Source organism: Nipponia nippon, unplaced genomic scaffold, assembly GCF_047370975.1.
Source record: "Nipponia nippon isolate SJK-2023a ecotype South Korea unplaced genomic scaffold, ASM4737097v1 scaffold_8, whole genome shotgun sequence".
NCBI classification, from domain to species: domain Eukaryota; kingdom Metazoa; phylum Chordata; class Aves; order Pelecaniformes; family Threskiornithidae; genus Nipponia; species Nipponia nippon.
Window position 1 is genome coordinate 11,156,294 of NW_028262402.1, and position 20,221 is coordinate 11,176,514.

Sequence of the window (20,221 nt, forward strand, 5' to 3'; positions counted from 1 at the left end):
ACCATCACTCCCCGCCCCATTTACTAATTTTTATGGGTATTTGGGTTCACAGAAACATATTGGTAAGAACACTTGTTTTGAAATAATTTTGTCAACTTCCCTAGTGAAATCTAGGTGCACTGGAAACAATAGCAGGAGTCTACCAGAATGCCAAGAGGGCCTAGCTGTTACTCCTCTTCCCACGCCCTTTTCTAAGGCGCATAGAGCCAGGACTGAACCCATAAACATGGGTTTCATTTCCAGCAGTCTTTTTATGCTGGGTGAATTAAAATAAGCTTGTTATCTCATGCATCTGCTTAAAATGGCATTTCTTTTGCCATGAAGAGAGATTAAGATAAAAATTTTAAGAGATTTTTGATCAAAAAAATGGTATTTGGTCTTTCCACTGAATGGCTATAACCTTTAAAAAGGTTGAGGCAATAAAAAGGTAAATGAAACCCAACACAAAAATATTTTTTAAAAAAGTAATATTGAGCTTATCTCTGCTATAGATACCTACTACAAATACAGATTTTTTTTCTAGAGTACTTCAGACTGAAGCATATAGACAAAGTGTGCTGGAAAAAAATGAAATTGAAACATTAAGCTTAAAGTATCATTCATTTTCTCATCCTAATACAATGAACACAAAGGGTAATGACTATATAACAAAAAGGATAAGTTTTTTAGTAGTCACAAAATTCATGCTTCTCACCTTTTAAGTAGTGGTCTTTCAAATGACAAAATTGACCTGAATAGCTTCAATTATCAGGCTTATGTCTTAAAAAGTGCTGAACCTTTTATTTTACTCAAAACTTTGATTTACTATAAAGAAAACTTACCCAAATAGTTTCTTTTTAAACCCCACAGCAACATGACTGCCGTTTTCTTTATGAGCCATGGCAGAGACTCAATTAAAAATTAAAAAGTGAAATTAACTTTGAAAGTGAACTTGTCAATTTTATGGATCCAAGCACTAAAATCTGTCATATTTGTCATACCAGAAATAATAAACAAAAAAAATTTTTGTTCAAATACATAGTCGAAAAGGAAACACAAAATCCTTAATACTTAAAATCTGAATTTTATTTAATAAAGTAACACACCTGAAGAGTTATAAAATACCAGTTCAAAAAAATCACCAGTTACGAACACTTAGTCAACACAATCTTTGTGATCTTTGAGTCTAAGGCACCCTCCAGCGTTTGAAGAAAAAACTACACTTCCAGCAAGTGAGCAAGCATTTGAAGAAAAAACAGCATGAGCAAGTCTTCCTGTCAAGATAGAAGCTCCCTGATTCATTTACAATAATTGCATATGATCACACATCAGTGATATGACAAAGCCATGATGTAAAAAAAGATTGTAAAATCACTTTTCATGGATTTGTATTGGATTTATTAAAGTTATAAAGGGATCTCTTTAAGCACACTGATTTGAAAAATACAGTAGAGTCTGCAAAGTATTACAAAAGCATTTCTTACGAAGTCTGGTATTGATAAGTGATAGTTCCTCACAGAATGTGATCTCTATGTTTCTTTTCTAAAGGAGCCTAAACCAATAGTTCATTTACCAGGAGATAGGCCCATGGTAGGGAAGAAGAAAAACAATGCACCTAGAGGCAAAGCCAGATAAAATATTAAAAATAAACATTTTATAATTAATACCACACAAAACAGGAAGGCCCCATGTATACAGCCATGTCCATGGAAGTTCACTGACTTTGTGTAGAAAAAAAAAAAATAAAAGGAATTTTTGCATTGGTGTCTTTGCTCATTCCAAAAGTAACAAATCTTAAGACATTTTCAGTACGTGTCATTCAAGTAGAGAAACATTTGTGTCTACAGGACAGACAAAAATGCCTTTTGAAAGGACAGTGTTGTAAGTTAATGTTACTAGCTAGATCCACAAATATGATTTTAAGATTACTGAAATAGAATGAAGGCTGGAAACCAAAACTTTTTCAACTGTGATTATGCGCAAACTAATATTTCTTGTGGATTTCTCTTCTGGCACTTACCACCTTGAGCCTGCGCCCTGTTCATACTTACACAATCAAACAAAAATCTTACATACAATTTAAGTGGTAATAAGATAACATGCTTTGAATATATGCTAAGTAACTGCAAAGTGGTTAGGTCTTGATCAAGGAAAACATCTGTACTTAGAAAAGCTCTTGCTTTATGTATGTGTTCAGAATTTAAAGTATATAAATTCACTGAATTAGTGCTTCAAGTATCTTTCCTTATTAAGGATGGATGTAAGAATGCATGTCTATTTCTGAACTAGGTCTTTACCCTCCTGGGTTCACCCTTACAGGCCTATGTGCAAAACCGCTAGGGCAATGGGATTTTCATCCTGTACAATCAGGCTAATTACTTGATAAGTGGATTCAGTTTCACAAGGTTTGACAGTCATCCCCCTGCAACTTTGTCTCTTACTTGCTACAGAACTTGGTTATCTTAACTACAGTTGGAGAAGCAAAAATTGATTACCTTGTGATTTAGTAAAAAAGTGACATTTCGTCAGTGCTGCACTTCTGTTCAGAATTAAGAGTTCTGTCAGGGAAAACAGCTGATGCCACTTTTCCCTAGTACAGCTGAAGACATCTTTTTAAAAATTGAAAGAAACTATGACAATATTGACCAAAAATCTTAGAATGAATACTAAAAATATTACAAATAAACATTTGTGATGCAAAAAGAGGTAGAAAACATTTCAGAAGAAAGTACACAAGATAAATATATTTACATATATATACACATATGAGTATAGAAACATTTAAAAGCAGCCATCGCCCCCATAAAACTTGCAACTGTGCTTAACTTCACATGTTCCAAATATTTACATTGACTTCAAAAAGAGCTAACAATAGGGTGCAAAATTAAGCGTGACCTTCTGTATTTTGCAAAGTAGTATAGATTTATAAAAATCACTCACTGTTCAAATTTTGGCTCTTTTTAACAACTTTTTGTACGTTTTTATTTAGTGATGTTCCTTTTTGCAATAGCTTCTCTGATTTGACGATCAAGTTCACTTACAATATGGTCTTCATGATTATATACTCCTGTTCTCAACAGGGTATCCCTCTCTTCTATCAGACGAGAGAGATAATCATCCACGTTCTCATTTAATTTTCTAGAATGAAGACTATCCACTCTACCAGCAGAATTATCTCTAACATCTTGCAATTGCTTTCTCTCTTCTTCTTGTTGCTTTAGCCTGATGTTGATAAAATGGAAAGAATCAGAGGATGAGCCATATTAAAAACCGCTCCAATTATTTTCATATTAAGTCTTTAAGTTATTCACCTACTGAAGTAGTTAGTACATAAAGAAATCTATAAAAGGTAAAAAATTATCCTCTCTCTAGGGCAAAACAACTATAGGTAAAAGAAATGTTAAAGTAATACTTAAATTCTAACAACACCTTTCCTACATGCATATGTAACACTAACACTTGCTACCAAGGCTCCTATTTTGATAATGCAAACAGCACTCCAACGGAAAGGGTTCAACACACAGAACTACTGCAGACAATTTTTGGAGGGCAACAATAGATAGATTTAAAATTTTAATGTATGCAAAATATGAATAGTACATGCCTCCTTCTTAATGCAGCAGTTATCCTTAGAACTGAAGGTTTAAAACAGAAAAAAGCCTGGTGCTGCACAACTACGACCATAAAAAAACAGGGTACAGTGGCCTTAAACATAGATTTTCTATACTGCAGTACTGTTGCATTTTATAAATGTGCAATCTTTACCAAAGGGACACTAAACTGTGTTCTTTCACTGGACTAACAGTCAATTATAATCTTGATTTAACTGAATTTTCTCCTATTTTGAGGCAGAGGGCAAGAAAAAAAGAGGGGAGTGGGTTAAAAAAAAAAAATCTTACAAATGCTTTCATACCTGTTAAGTTCATTTCTGATATCCTCCAGCTCTTGTCGATCTGTTTTCCCCAGCTCTTTTTCTTCTGCTGCCAAATAGCGCAACCTCATGTGCTCCAGCTCTTGTTGCTGCTTTTTAAGGTGAGCCATTGCATTTTCTTGTTCACGCTAATGTGAGAAGGGGTGAAGACATAACTCAGTTGACTACATGATTACATGTAAAAACACTAATTATAGTGATACGACCAAAACTTCAGGAATGAAGTCATGACAATTAAGTCTCCAGCAGTATTAGAAATGCAGCAGTTAAACAGAATGTCTTAGCTGTTGAATCTATAATGCAGTAAGACCAGTCACTATCATAATTGCAGTAAACCTGTCCAGGAAGCCCAGTCACAGATATCTTCCCATTAACAAAATAGCAAAAATGTTACAAACCCTTTTACAAACTCTGGCTTAAGCTGGTAAACACAAAACTTACATTTGCAGAACTGCTCAGGATATTGAGATTTATTCCTTTGCTACACAATATTTTAACTTTTTTTGAGAAATAAAACCCAGAAAAATGCTAGATAGCTGCAGGAAACTTCCATCATCAGCCCCATAGTGCCTGGTGTCAAAGCTTCAAGAACTACTTCTTGAAATCACAATTTGTGGTTAAAAAATAAGCCTGGAAAACAAAACTCTGGTGAGGTTTCCTTTTACTTTGTCTAGGTCTATGTAAAACCTTAGATAACTTATTCTGTGGATTTAATCCAATTTATCTATCCATTCTAAAAGTTTACTTTTTTTTTAAGCTCTATACAGACATTGTAACATAACTAGGGTTTCCATTCACTACCACTTTGTGACATTGAAGTGTCTTAATGAGAAGTGTGGTGCTTTCTCCACTTGTTTTTCTCCCAGTCATTTTCCATTTGACCTTATGCACTAACCCAGTACAGTCAGTCTTACACTCTGAATGAGACAGAAGACCTGAGGTAAAATGGCATTTCTTCCTGTAGTTAAAAAATAAGGCAGGAGGTTACACAAACATCCTGGATCTAGACATATTGTGAAGTGCAAGGTTACCTTTGTAATTTTGACATTGCTTTCATCTGAAATATCTGATTGTTTAGTACAATCAGTTTTATATTTATTATAGGGGTAAAAAAAAAAAAGTTGTTTGATGTGCGCGGTCAACCTAATAATATTCGGAAGAGTCTAGTCAGGCAGTTTCCTGAATCTCAGTTCCCAGCATCTTAAGCACTCCCTATTGATGATCAATAAGTGATAAGAAAATCTGAATTTCACAAGGAATTGGTATAAACAAAAGACTAATTGTTCATGTGAACAGGCAATGCAATGGAGAACCATTTGACAAGAAATCATGGTATGTATGTAACCCCAAAATACTTTATTTTTACATTCAATCCAATATACCAGCCAGGCAAATTAAATGTTAGAACTGCAGTGAGATGGGCCAAAAAGCCTGAAGAACAACTTGTTAAAGGGATACATACTAATAATAAAACCAGATGCAGGAATCCTGCCAAAGAGTCTACAGCTGATAGATGACTGAAGTATAAAAAAGCACTTGGGGAATATAAGGTCACAGTCCTTCGTTCCCCAAAAAGAGTTTGTTGCAGAAGAACATTTCCATGTGAGAGGCAACCTTTTTTATGCAGCACAGGTTTGAAGAACATTCTCAGACTGAAGTAGAATGGGTTTTAGAACAGGAATCTACAAATACATATAGCAAATATTAAAAAGATATTAGAGCCAGCTGATATTTATCAGAAAGTTTGAGAGTTATAGGGAAATTCAAACACAAAGTCGCAAGACTAACTGGAGGTGTAATCAGTCACTAAAATTGGTGTTGATACCACAGGAATAACTATTTCCCCATTTTTAATTTTATTCTTCCTTTAAACAGAGGCCTTAGGAATATCCAGGAACTACCAGCAAGACTTACTTCCACAGCGGCGAAATTGGTTGAAACCATAACAAAAAACAAAACTAACAGAATGTATGGGTACACCAGGAAGAATGAATCCAGCTTTTGTAGAAAACCCACACTTCCAACTAGTCCTAAAAAAAACCAAACAACAACAAAACACCACACCAAAGAAACCACCTACAAGCAAACACAAAACTAAGCTGTCATGGAGAAAGTCCTCTCAGATTACTCAGGGTTTAGAAGACCAGAGAAAGGATAGCAATTGATTTTTTCCACAATAGCAAGAAACAGTGGACTCCACAAGAATCTACTCTTTGACTTCCTCATTTTTGAATATATCATTCTGGAATAAACAGTTTGCTGCAAATACAAAATTATTCTGTGAGGAAAAAGTGGATGTGAAAGAGCAGGATATTACAGGGACTAAAATGTGAATTACTTTGAAAATTTAATTGACTGAGGGCAGCTGGAGGATATTCAAAAGATATTCAAAGCCAGGTTTCTAGATCTTGCCCATCTACTGCTGACCTCTGCATAGGCTAGATTGATATTTTGCATCCGTTGGCCAGTTTGGTTTTTTCACCCAATGAAAAGCACTGGCTGAAAGCCAAAACTAGGTAAATTCCAACTAGAGATATGATTCAAATTATTATAACAATGGAAATCAATCACTTAAGTGATATACCAAACATGTGAGGAGCTTCTTCATCACAGAATGTTTTGAATTAAAATAAACATTTGTATTTAAAAAAACACTACAGATCAAGCATTACTGCTGAAGTATTTAACAAAGAAAAGACAGAGAATGGCTTTTTTTTTCCTAAAGTCTCAGTGAATATCACAATGGTATTCTCTGGTTTCCAAATATCTGGGTAGGCAATAGCACCCAGACAGTAAAGTATACAATGGGCTATGAAGAATAATAAAATTATCTTAACTATTTTGATAGTTGGACTTAAATCTTGAGTTGTCTGCTTTGCTAAATGCAGGTAGCAAGATAAAATGCTGAGCATGATCTAGTCTCAGATAGGTTGGTATAAAAACAGTACAACTAAAGTTACAGCACAAGTAAATAAATGGACAGCAAATCTGATTATCTCCATTACCCAAAATCTAAAAGTATGAAGACAGGCTAATATTTACTTCTTTTTGATACCATCGCTATTCTTGGTGCTCTCATTAGATCTTCTAAGTTAAATCCCTTTCAGAATGAAGCAAATTAAAATATTGCTGTGTTTCAGAAAAAAAAAATAACAGTTGAGATTAATACCTTGAGGCAAACATGAGACCTAAAATTTTGAGTATGTTAAATCTCCTTTGTAAAGCTCTGTTTAGCCTCAGGAGAGTTGTTGCCCTGTACATGTAGAATGAGTCTAGAAATTTCTACTTGTCTATCCCTACAGGTAAAGAATCTAATAATTCAGTCTGGTGACTAGCTACTTTTCCTGATTAGACAAGTCTACAGAAACTTCCTATACATATCCCTGTAGTAGATGCAGTACAGCCTGCATATCCAAGTTCTGGTTTTGGAATTAATTTGTCTCGTACAACCTGGTTTTCCTGTTGATGTTATCTAACAGTGCTAAGAGTCTTGGAGGCCACACAATAATTTATACAAGAACACAGTTTACAAGCAAACTGCCTCATCTGTAGGAAAAAACCCTCATTACTGTGGAGGACAGGGCTGACATCTTCTTAGATGATGTAAAAAATCTAAATCTTTACAGAAGAGAGGACTTCTAACTGCCATTATCTCCTTTTCTAGGCTTTCCACCTATGGTGATTTGTACACATGATTAGCTTTGGTCCAATGCCTTGTTGCACATGGTGAGGAAAGGATTAACTTTGGAAAAAATCTCCTTGCTCTGCAGTTCAGTTTATTCATGCTCTAATTGTTCCATTTTAAATTAGGACTACTGTCATGGGAAGCTGGGATATTAATATAAGTCTGTCAAATCTGTGTATTTCCGTAATTCTATGAGAGAATTTTCTTGAAGGTATGTTAGGCAAACATCACCTGAAAACTAAATACTGGAAAACTAATGCAAAACAGAGTAATACTTATTACTAGCAGAGCAAGACTTTAACAAGCTAGCGGAAAATGACATCCCTGCCTACTAATGAAACAGATTATGAGACATATAATACATACATTCATCAAATAGCTGTGATGACACTGAATAGAAGTCTTCTAATCCAGTCACTCAGTTTGTGGAGTGTATTACTCAGATCTATAAGGGAAGATTTTGAAAGTGTTCCTACAGTTGCAGCTTCACTGGAAACACATACCTGCATGCTGGCCATAAGAAGCATGTGGGAATATAAATTTCATGACGAGTTGATACGTTACTATTTGCGGCAGGAAAGTTCAATGATACAGAGGTTTCTGCTGTTCAGCAACATGCTCACAAGGGCAAACTCATAGCAAAAAAGGCATTTTAAACAAACTCAAAGAAAAAGTATACATTAGAAGAAGTACATATACCGAAGGTTAGTAGAAACTCAATCAGGCCAGGAAGAAGACAGAATATTCCTAATGCTTTCCTGTTGATCAGAAGGGATCTCATTTAATACCTTGGTCCTCACTGAACTAGTTTCAGAACCATAAGTTTTTCTGATTAAGAAACATCTTTAGTGATGTTTAATAAAACCAAGAAAATGACAAAAGAGAATGATGCAAAAGCTAAGGAGATATGTAGGAAAAGCAAGGCTTTCCTGAAGAATCCTTTGTTCACTCCTTGTTCCTTTTAATATTTTCCTCTGGGAAAAATGTCTATTAAAAAATTAAAAAAAAAAAATCAGTGTCACTAGTGAGCATGCTCGGTGCTCATGATAATAACCCTAGATTTGCAGGGAAGTAAGTTTGAATACAGAGAGCGCTAAATTCTCCTTTTCTCCATAGGGGAGAAAAACTCTTATCATTACATTTTGTCTCAAAGTTAATGTTGAGTAGGACTTCCTTTCAGATAAATGTGGTTAGAAATTTAATTTGATTACTATACAATTGTGATTGTAAACATGACAAATATTCAGCATTTCCTTGTTTGGGAGGGGTGAGGGAAAAGACAAGATTAATTTTAGTCCTGTAACAGTGGAAGTCAAGAATTTCTGTAGCATGCCATGTCACAACCCTGAATAATGACATTTAAGCACAATAACAGTAAATTTAAAAAATAAAACCCAACATTTTCTGTGGCAAGATTTCCCTAGCATTCTGTTTAAGACAGTGCAACTTGGAAAAAAGACATGAAAGCAAGTGATAAGGGATTTTGCAGATGCATTTATGATGGATCCTGTGTGTAATTTAAGTTACACACTTCATACTCTGTGATTTTCAAATGTCTTTTCCAACATTAGTCTTTGACTCCTTTAAAAGTCTGTCATAACAATTTGTAGGGTGCATAACAGCAAACTTGCTCTATTTATACCATTCATAGCAGAGCAACAGAAACCCATTTCCTAATAATCCATCAATACAAGAAAATGGCAAAGAATTTACAACAGTTGTTTGATAAGAAGTGAGGCATGCTGATTTCATATTAATTTATATACAATTTTGTTATGATAAGTTGAGGGACCATAAAAAGACTGTCTTTTGTTAGGATGAGAGAGAAGGAAGGATTTCTTATTCGTCACAGTGATGAAACTGGTGCCACTTTATCAGAGACATTCAGGTATGAAATCTACTTTTTCCACCACAGTTTAACAATCCATTGGGCAACAAGCATTTTTTTTTTTTTTTAAACCAGAGAAGGAACTGAACTCTACTGCATAGTAGTACTTGAAATGTAGCAGAATTTACAGTGAGATCTTCCAAAATGAAAAAACAGTATTAATAAAACACTTCTGCACATTTATGGTACTAATAAAGCAAAGTCCAGCATTTCTAAACCCACTTGTAAGATCTTCATTTTATTCTGTGTGTACTTAAAAACGCAGTTATAATTGAATACAAAGTATTTTTTAAGTGTACCCCAGGGTACACAAGTTTATACATACATACCCACATGCTTAAAATTCTCAGTCAAGATTTTCTGACATACTTTACATTTCCAGGGAAAATATGTTCCTATAATGTATCCTGAAATAAGGAACACTTCATATTTACTCCCAACTGCGTATTGCAGCCAGTCAGGCTGTTTTAAGCCTCAGTAAGAACTATTAGAATTTTTAATTTTAAACTTTTAGAATTTTGCATTTTTAAATTTCAGGTAAGGGAACACTCAGGATTCATCAGCTGCTGGACTAAAGGCAGCTTTATGGACTGAAGATGAGATGCACTAGAAACTCAGAACAGTTGGAAACTTTACTCTTCCATCAACATCTAATTATCATCAGCCACTCTCCCATAGTGAGGCAGCCACAGATGAACCAAGAGTATCATTTGCAAATTACTCTGAAAATGATTTTTGTAATGTACCCTCAGTTGGCTCAGGTACCTTCTCCTCTACTACTTCCTTAGCATTGCAAGTCACACTATTCCTTTTGCTCATTTTCTTTCCTCCCCCCCCCCCCCCCCCCCCCCCCCCAGTAAAACTTATCACTGGTATTCCTTTCTCTTACTAATTTGGTATTTTGCCATCCTCCTCTTACATCCCCACAAACAAAACAAATCCAGTCCAAACAAAGCCACATACTAGTTATCAGATAATTTACTTCAATATTTTACTACTTTTCTTCATTAGTTTGCATCTCTGTAACTTAGTGCTTCTTAAGACACAGAATACTGTTTTAGGAGCTTGTATGGTGGGAACTTTAATCATGTTTTGAAACTTATGGTACCACAGGAATACCAGCATTAAATAAAAATTAACTGGTAACAAAAAACCCTCAAAATTTCAATTATAATCAGATCATAAAAGAATCCCTGTATACCACCAGGTGCTCCAGTTAAGAGGCTCTTCAATCAAGGAAGCACAATCTTTATTTTGCCATAGCTGCCTATAAATCCAAAAGGGAGATGTAAACATACATACACTAGACTAAACAATGGCTAAATAGCGGCCACTATTCACTCTCCCACTCACACATACCATGCAAGTCTGTGGGAAAAACTTACGATTGAAGCTAAGGAACTCAAGTAAAGTTTTCTGAAAATAACCCAGAGCTGACAAGTCAGTAGGAGGGCCTGGATGGTTTCAAGACACAGTTTTTAACCAAGACTTGGACCTCCAACTGTTTTTTTTTTTTGTGCCTTTTTTTTTTTAAACAAAGATTTACATCCCATCCTTGGCTAAATTACTTATAAATTAATCAAATTAATTACTGAGTGGATAAGCAAGACACTGGACAAGACAGAGTGAATGTCAGCCAGCCAATACGGTCTATGTTGTTTTAAACAAATGCATCAGTACTGGTTTTAACAGCTCTGTAGGACACAAACACATTAAAAGACTTAAAAAGTATTTCTCCCAGAACACTGAATAATGAATGCACATACATTTTGAGATTTTGGTTTTTTAGATTATAACAGACACCATCAACTGCTGAAAATGACATTTCTGCCAGCTTTCATTTTTGTTCTGATACATTGTTTCTTGCACTCAGACAGCTACTGAATTTAGCATCTAAGATCTCTGTAAGCATGCATGCAATTTTGTGTAAATGGTCTGATTGCTCCCAGAAATACTGCTCACATACACAAGAACCATGGATGTCTCATTTGTGTAGCACTGAGATCTCCCAGTCAGTTTGACAGGCAGTTTTTGAAACCTCTGGAAATGATAAAATGTACCTGAGTGCATAGATACATAGCTAACTTGTTGCCATTTTTGTCTTAGTAAAGCTGAACAGGGGTGTAATAAACAAAGTATTAATACAGACTTGCACTGAATAACAAAGCAGGAAGAAAAGTCAGCTGGTGAAGTCTATTTTCATTCAGCTTTACAAACTGTTTAAATTCAACTAACTTCTGTGTTTTGTTAAGCACAGGTAAGCATGGTGTATATGCATTCTCATGTACTTCACATTTTTTTGGTTACCACTGGCACTGTGTTTAGCATTCAAAATCCTAGACATGGAGAAGTTTACAGCATTTTCTATTAACAGTCCCATACTTTAAGTTATGTAGTGCATATCTCATTCTGCAAAATATAAAACCATCACAGATGTGTGCTAAGAACTAGTTCTAAAGTAAAAGGAAACTTTTTAATTAAGGAAACATTGACTTTTATGGTTGCAAATCAGAAGAGCATTTTACTAAATGCTTAGCCTGTAGATTATGCTTCTTTAATTCACAAATTGACTGTACTAGGTCACCTTTGAGTAATGGAAATCTCTGTTTAAACATTTTTTTGGCAATGGGCACAAAGCATTAGATCTCATTTCCAAGACTTACCAGCTGGGTTTTGTCATTAACATTTATTAACAATCTAAGATATGGCTTTCAGCGTCTAATCCTCACTACACAAATGTTTTGTATAGTTCTCTAGAGAGCTTTGGTGTGACAAATTACTGGCACAGATTACAGCCCTGTAGCTATTCACCAGAGGCAATGCAAAATTAACATGGTACTAATCCAATTTAAACAAGAAATTGGTCAAACTATGCACAATTGCACAAATCATCTGAACTAAAGCAAATCTAGAATTCCTGAAGCAACAGTTTCCAAGTTTATATTTAAAACACAGTAAATGGTTTTTGATCAGCTCTGCTTCAACTTTTATTTGGCTCTTTAAAGTCACTTAAATCCTTTATCAATAGACTAAGTATAAGATGAAGCACAGGAGTACAAAAACAACAAGGAACTACTTTGAAAGGGTTTGTTCTGTAGTAGAAAAGTTGTAGGTATTCACTGTACATGCCAACTTATTTTATGGTTCAGGCTTTCAGCAAGAGGGTTAGCTGAAACCATCTACATGTTACTAAATTCAGATCATCAGTTCTACACTGATGAAGTTTATAATAAAAACCTGATAGTGATATACACTAGTGTTAATCTGGCAAGCAACAATCTCTCTTTTATACTACAGGAATTTTTAAATATGGCAGTAAGAAAAAATAGCCTGAACATTTCATGGCTACTGAAGAAATCTTAATCAGAGAGAAGATTTATATTCTTCCTTCTATCATCTTGTCAAGCATAGATGTTTCAGAAATTGGAGATGAGAATTCATGACTCCTTTTATCACTAGGCAAGAAAGGACAAATTTGAAGATGGCAGATAAAGACAAGTTTTTAATTATTAATAGTGATTACACAGCACATTCACTCTCTTCAAAGAGAAATACAAATTAAAAAAAGGTAATTACCAATTAGGAGAGGCTGGGCTTAGCTTCTTACTCTCCAAAAACTGAATACTCTAGCAGTAGGAATGAAGTAGGAACTATAATCCTTAAAAAAAAAAATGAAACACTTTTCCTCAAGCAGGAAGTAGGTGTGCATACAGGTAATAAAAACCTTTTACTAAAATTGAATTCTGAAGCTTTATGTCTGTGTCAAGGTTTGTTCAGCAACAGGGATTAAAGATTTACTAATTTGTTTGTCAAGGCCAATGGAAATGCTTGCCATTCTTAAGTATACTGTTTAGCTAATGTTTATTGTAATTCATGAAAGACAGGCAATGACAAAAAACACAGGCGTATGGATTCAGTGAGAATGAAGCTGCTACTCTTGCAAGTTTTAACAGAATATTTTAAATTCATATGTGTATGACTACTTATATATACACACACACAAGAGCTCTGTTAAAAACACAGCAGTAAAAAAGCATGCCACATGAGATCAGGATTTCCAAAAGCAGGAGAAAGAAGTTTCACTTCCAGTTCAACTTTTCTGCAAGCTTACTTCATTTTACAGCATTCAGCAAACCTTAAACTATTGTTTCTAAAAGCTAAGCTTTGTTTCTCATCTTTACTCTTCATTAATTTTACAATTAAAATACAGAACAGTTCGGACTGTAACTGACCAAGAGGGTTGGGACAGGAACAAAATATTTTCACTGGAAGTGCTGACTGAGCATTATTGGGAATGAGATTAATGAAACTTATTTTTTTAATCATGCCTCCTTTTAGCTATGCCAACCTTCCTTGCAGACCTGAGCCTTGGTCTTTCCCGAGTTCAACATCAAACTCAAATCAGTTTTGCTGTTCTCATTTTTGTAAAAAGCATAGCGCAGAGCTTTAATTTTTCAACGATAAACACTAATAAAATGAAAACTGCCAGTAGTTAACAGTAACTATTAGTAGCTTCCAACACTACATTAACTTGGTGGTCTCAAATGACAAAAGAAAACCTGCATACCTGTTTTAACCTTGCAAGTTCTTTCAAAGCCCTTGTCCATTGTTGCTTGTAGTGGAGCTTTGACTTGGTAGCTGACTCCAACTTTCTTTCAAGTTCAACCTGAAAGCAATTAAAATCATATCAGCTGAAGCAATAACAGCAGTAACAATCACTGAAAGATGTATATATACAAAGGGTCTGGTTTAAGAAAAGTGTTTATGTAGTGTAACATACAACATCATCTAAAGCTGTTATATAATATAACATAAATATTATGGCACATGAACATTTTCTTGTTTAAAATATAGCCTTATTTTTATTAGATAGCCGTCTATACAAAAAAGAAAAGATTAGTTTTTAGCACTAAATCTGCTGATGCAACCTTTAAATTTAGGATTCTCAAATTAGCAACCCTCCCCCCCTTTTTTTTTTTCAAAGGAAGATTATAAACACTAATTTAACAGAAACACTGATGGATAAATGTTGCCTTTAAAAGGTGTGTAGTTTTTTTTCTTTCCTGCAGCTGATAGAAGATATGTGCTACATTCTTTTCTCTGAAATAGACATCTGTTCAAACCATTTTTTAAAAATCTGTGTATCTAGTGTAAATCTTTGATCTTACTATCTAAATAAATCTTTAAAAAAGTTACACACTAAAAAAAATTCATTGCATTCTGTACAGAAAACTTAGTATTAAAAGGCAAATGAAAACTGTTGTAAAGCCCATAGAACACAGTAACCTGAAAAGTTAAGCCTTTTTAATTAACGAATCTGAGGCAGTGATATTTTCTTTTAATCAGACAAAAATTATTTACCATTAGATTTGTGAATCTCTTAAAGCACTGATTTTTTTTTTTTAAATCTAACAAAAATAGGAAATCTAACAAAATATTTAAGCTAAGAGTTTAAAAAGTCTGAAGAGGCAGAAACACTCTGAATCATTTGCTTGATTAGAAGTTATTCAAGCATGCAGTAACACGCAGACTGGCCATATAACTGTGAGTGCATTTTGTGCCAAGAAGCCTGGTCCAATTTTTTTCAGCATATTCAGTCAACAATTCACCTCAAATCTCACAGTAATTCTGAGCAAAAAATGCCCATATCTGTGGTTTTAATTAAGCAAAACATCCTCTACTGAAGGCACGTATAGTTTCTAAGAAAGCAATTTATGACAGTGATTCCATTCCACTGATAAGTAACAATCTCTTTTCAGAAATACTTAAAAATCCCAATGCACATAACGGAATACCAGTCTAAATTAATCCTCACAAAAAAAATCTTTATCTTTTAGTTCTATAAACAGAATGCTTGGAGTCCCTGTCATAAATCATAATGGTAGCAATTTAAATATATACGTTAGTTTTTTCCTGCTTTAGACTCTAACACTACTGCTTCCTCTATAGAAATAAGGCCCCTGTTGGCCTTATTTGTATCTGAATATTTAAAGCCTGAAAAAATTGTTGGAAAAAGTAAAAGAAAATGGACAAATCAATGAGTTTATCATGCCAGATTATTCTACACCTCCCTTATCAGTGAATGAACCATTTTGAGAGTTTTTAAAGACTAGAAAAATCCAAGATACCTTTTCTAAAGTGAGAAGATTTATTTCCGATTGTAGCTGGATTTCTGGTTTGCTACTTTGCTGTTCTTTGTATTGCTGGAATTCCTTCTCCAAAATTTTATGCTTATTTTCTGCTTCATAAAGCTACATTAAAGATATCAAGATATAATGCAAGTTAGCAGAAAAAAACATTCATAGACAAAGAACTAGGTTACAGAACTGAAGTTACTCCTTAGTCCCTGGAGCAAACATCTTACTGTCAATTATCTGATATAATACAGACACTGAAAGCTATATATTCATAATTCATGATTTCTTGATGATGGCATACAACGAGGTTTTAATTGGAAGAATTTTAAAGAGGACCTTTGTGTAGTACTGGAAAGAAAAAACAAGTCTGTCCTCATATACAGAGGATCAAGATTTATAAACATGGCTTTTCACATTTCTAAAGTGACTTACAGAAAAAACACAGAAAAAATTATTTAGATTTACACACATCTTTTAAAGAAAGCCAACAGTGTTATCTACTGTATGAAGTTTTATTACTTACTCAATTTCACCAGCATAACTTGTTTAGGAATGTCTGGAAGAAGAAACAACTAATACTTTGTACAGCCAAATAATGATTTAGAAGAAAGGCTGAAGTAGAAAGACTGCAGCGACTAATGACTTAATGCTACATATCTCTGCTCTCACTGTGTACTTCTACAGTTTCATGAAGATATTACAAGAGAGCTTTGCTTTTCATCTTAAAATGGGTAATTTGAAAAATGATGCCAATACACAATTACTTTGCAATAAAGAAACTAAGCAAGTCAAATGTTTAACAGCTTTTTTTCATAATACCATAACAAAAATATTAACTATTTTTATAAGATGTTTTCTAAGAGTAGCTTATATTCTTCTTCTGTTAAGTATTATTCAACTATAAATACCTTAATACACCTGATGGAACTGATGCAGTCCATCACAAAATATGATCCCAAATGCTGCAGTTGTATTTATGTCCAACTAATTAATGTAAGTATTTCCATAAACTGTATCCAACCGTTTAGAATACTGGATGAAAATGCTTGAGAGAATTCATTTCTTTTTCAAAGTCAACAACTTCTTCTATTAGTACATCGGTATTTTAAACCTTTGGATCTTGTAATAGAGTCACCTGTTTTTCTTCCAAAATTTTGCTTTCTGCATCTGTTATTTCTACAGAATTGATGTAAGAAAGCAAAGATGTTTCCTAAGGAGCCATGCAAAAACGTAGTTCACTGCAGTTACGTTTCACATATAGCCACAATAGCCAACTTCGACAAAACATATTGTTGTTTGCCACCCTTCCATTTTTACAGTTTTTTTTTTAAAGCAGGCATACAGACATGATGCTGATGACAGAGACAGTAACTAATTTCTTTAGCTATAAAAATGCCAGCTCTCCCTAGAACTTCTACAATACTGTTTAATTTCCTGCTTAGTTCTAAAAACTTTCAAAAATTTAATTTCTCATGAGACCTCAGGTTGTGGACTGTTAAGGAACTGCACAAATCATACAAATAAACCACAGCTTCCTTATACAGGAAGTAAGAGTGGTGTTCTTCAAGGTGGATGCTTCAAGGATCTTCTCTTGCGCACCATGGGGCTTATCTCCTAATAAGTTAGACATCTAGAGAATTCGACAATTCAAGTGTGAAAATTGTGTATTGACACATCTCCTCAAAAGGCAAGGAATAAGTCAAAGCATATTGTTTAGAACTATTATAATTTACTCCAGAACATTCCTTGTTTAAAAACAAAACAAAACACAAACAAAAACCCCACACCCAAAAAGGTAAAAAAAAAAAAAAGAGGCCCATCAGAACTGGTAGCAACAGGAACTTTCTGCTTGTGCACATTACAAAGGGAACTATCCTACAGTGAGACTCCAAGACAAACAAAACCCACCCCACCCCCAGCAAAGCAAACCAAAAAAAGTTTGTCTTATGCAGAATATGCGGTAACAGCCACCTCATACTGAAACACAAGAGAGATTCAACATAGCATGAACAGCACAGAGAAAGACAGCCAGGATGATCAGCTGGAAGGAACAGCCTTCATACAAAGCAAGACAAAACATAGCAGGGCTTGTGTTTGGAAGAGAGACAGTATGACAGACACTTAAGCAATCAGGAATGGTATGTAGCACAGGCACTAAAGTATTCTTCATATTTATTAAGCAACGAGCTTAAAACGAACAAAAAGATGTTTTTAAATATGCAACACATAATTAAATTTTAGAATTCACTGCCACAGGATGTTGCAATGCTACAAATAGAAATACTTTTTAAAAGGGATCAGACGAGTTCACGAAGAATACTTTCACTGATGGATAGTAAATATCAAATGCTGCCTCAAGATGAGGGTACATGTAACTCTTGATGGTGTTGCTGGATATACCAAAATTGTATTTTCTCATTGTCCCATTTCTTATTTTCTTGTCCTCTAAATCCAACCATTGCTGCAACAGAATGCTGAGCTAACTGGATCTTTCTTCTGATACAGTATATCTGTTCTGAATAGCAAAAATAAAGTGATTGTGATGGTATGGTAACCTAGCTAAAAAAAAGCCAGCGAGAGTCAAAAGAATGAATTTGGAAGATGACTCCTAGGTGGTAGCATTTGGCCGCTTGAGCCTGAAGAACTATTGGCTGTCTTGTCTGGACTGGTACAGCATTGGTAACTGCCAACAACACATCTATCACTTTGAAGTGGACTGCACTCTGCAGTTTGAAACTGCTCATCTCAATTCAATGATTGTTCAGTAGAATAGCCACGATTAGCACCTTCTAGATGAGCAACATTTTTTACACTAGCTATACTTAAAAAGTTCATTGTAATGTGGTTAACATATGCTGATGTGAAAAGAAGTAGGTTAATATCAGTGTTTAATATTAAACTGAAAAAACCACAAAAACTCAGCACAACTTTTCCTAATACAAAAATATGTCTTTGGCTTATATAGTTCTTCAATTAGTCAAAGCTATTGTGGGATTATCACTGTCACATATCAGAAATAAAAAGCACCAAAGCAAGGAATTCATCTACATAAATTAAGTACTTTGAGAAACACTTATGCATTACTAAGATTTAATCTACTTAACAACAAATTAAGTGTCTAGTATTGTAACTGCTCAAAAAAGCTAGTACTAACTTTTAAAATTTTACAGTATGGTTTAACAGCCAAGAAAAGTAGCTAGACTAGCCTTCTCATTAGTGCAAAAGCTAGCTTACAGGACAAAAGAATGTGGTCTAAATTTTCTCGGTTTAATGAAACTACTACTTTCAGAATAGAAGATCACAATATCAGGATAACTCCCCCCCCCCCACCTGCCCCAATAAGGATAACGGAAATACTCTTTGCAATAGAAGAATAAAATGAGCTGCATAGTCAAGCTACCTAAATGTTTTACTAGATGTAAATTGCTAACAATTTATTAAGTTATTGAAATGTATACTGCTCTTCAGATTCTACATGTAAGGTATGCTTGCAGTTGCAGTTTGATTTTCAGTGTTAAAAAAACAACTTATAACCACTGCATTGCAAACTGGCCCTACTACTGAGCAACACTTGGGAAGAGATGGATCCCAGCAAATAGCTCACTGAACAACGGAGATAAAATATTTACTACGAAGTTGCCAATATGCACCTGCCTCAAAATCATTGCTCAACTTACTATACTTACTTTAAAAAAATGCTTACTTAAATTAGTAAATGGTTGATACAGAAAATTTAAGTGTACTTACCTGCTGCTGTAAGCGAAGCTTGTCTTCTTCCAGCTGTTTGATTTTTGACCTTTCTAGCTCAACCTGGTGTGCACATTCTTCTCTGGCTCGCCGCACAGAATCCTGTAGCTCCTGCAAATTTCGTTCATGCTCTGCTTGCAGCTCCTTCTTTACTCTTTGAAGCTTAGAAGTGAGACAAATTTATATTAATCCATAGGTGCAAGATCTGTATTTTAAGTCTTTTTTACAACTGTTACTACTATTCATGACAGAAAAAATTGTTATGCATTTTAGAAAATAAACAATAGAAATTCCATTGTTATCTATATGTTTGCTACATACTCTTTTATTGACTTTCAGTTTAACTAATGACCTGAAAATTACTCTATTTGGGCTACAAATATACTCTTGCTTGACTATTTTAAAAATTGAGTTATCTGTATCTCTACTGTACTTTCTACATGGGATTGTTAAAGGCAAATTTTATATCCACCTTTCTACTACAAACTAAAAAGCTAAATACACCCCTTCATGGCAGAAACAGTGAAGTCACAGCTACAGCCAAGATGCCTTTACATCAGTAAGATTGCACTCTTCAAACTGAGCATATTAAGAGAATTTCTCATTGAGCTAAACAGGAAAACAGTTCTTGACATGTTTGAACTTTCTAGAAAGATGTTACTGGCTCAGATAACTGCTAGCTGAATAGAAACATGTCCAAATGGCCCATTTCTCAAACTGTGTAATTGCTAAATGAACCCTACATCATTTTGTCTAGACGCTTTTGGAATCCACTGATTTTTATTATCTCTAAACCTTCAGGTCAGAATCTCACTAAATTTAGAGCAAGTTTTGAGACAAACATGTATGAGATT

The 20,221-nt window shown here is 34.4% G+C and overlaps 1 protein-coding gene across 5 annotated transcripts in view; it reads right to left on the reverse strand.

Annotated features, from left to right (window-relative positions):
* Positions 1-911: 911 nt before the first annotated feature.
* CEP120 (centrosomal protein 120) overlaps positions 912-20,221 on the reverse strand; it is a 41,681-nt gene continuing 22,371 nt past the window's right edge. The window contains exons 17-21 of one of the 5 annotated variants that reach the window (XM_087742174.1): positions 19,368-19,529; positions 15,612-15,734; positions 14,051-14,149; positions 3,893-4,038; positions 928-3,201 (exon numbers count right to left, since the gene is read on the reverse strand). In XM_087742174.1, coding sequence (XP_087598300.1) covers positions 2,961-3,201; positions 3,893-4,038; positions 14,051-14,149; positions 15,612-15,734; positions 19,368-19,529 — 771 coding nt within the window. In that variant the 3' untranslated portion in view covers positions 928-2,960. Of the gene's footprint in view, positions 3,202-3,892; positions 4,039-13,059; positions 13,142-14,050; positions 14,150-15,611; positions 15,735-19,367; positions 19,530-20,221 lie in introns of those variants that run through there. The other 4 variants (XM_087742176.1, XM_087742173.1, XM_087742177.1 and 1 more) reach the window with 4 other exon arrangements.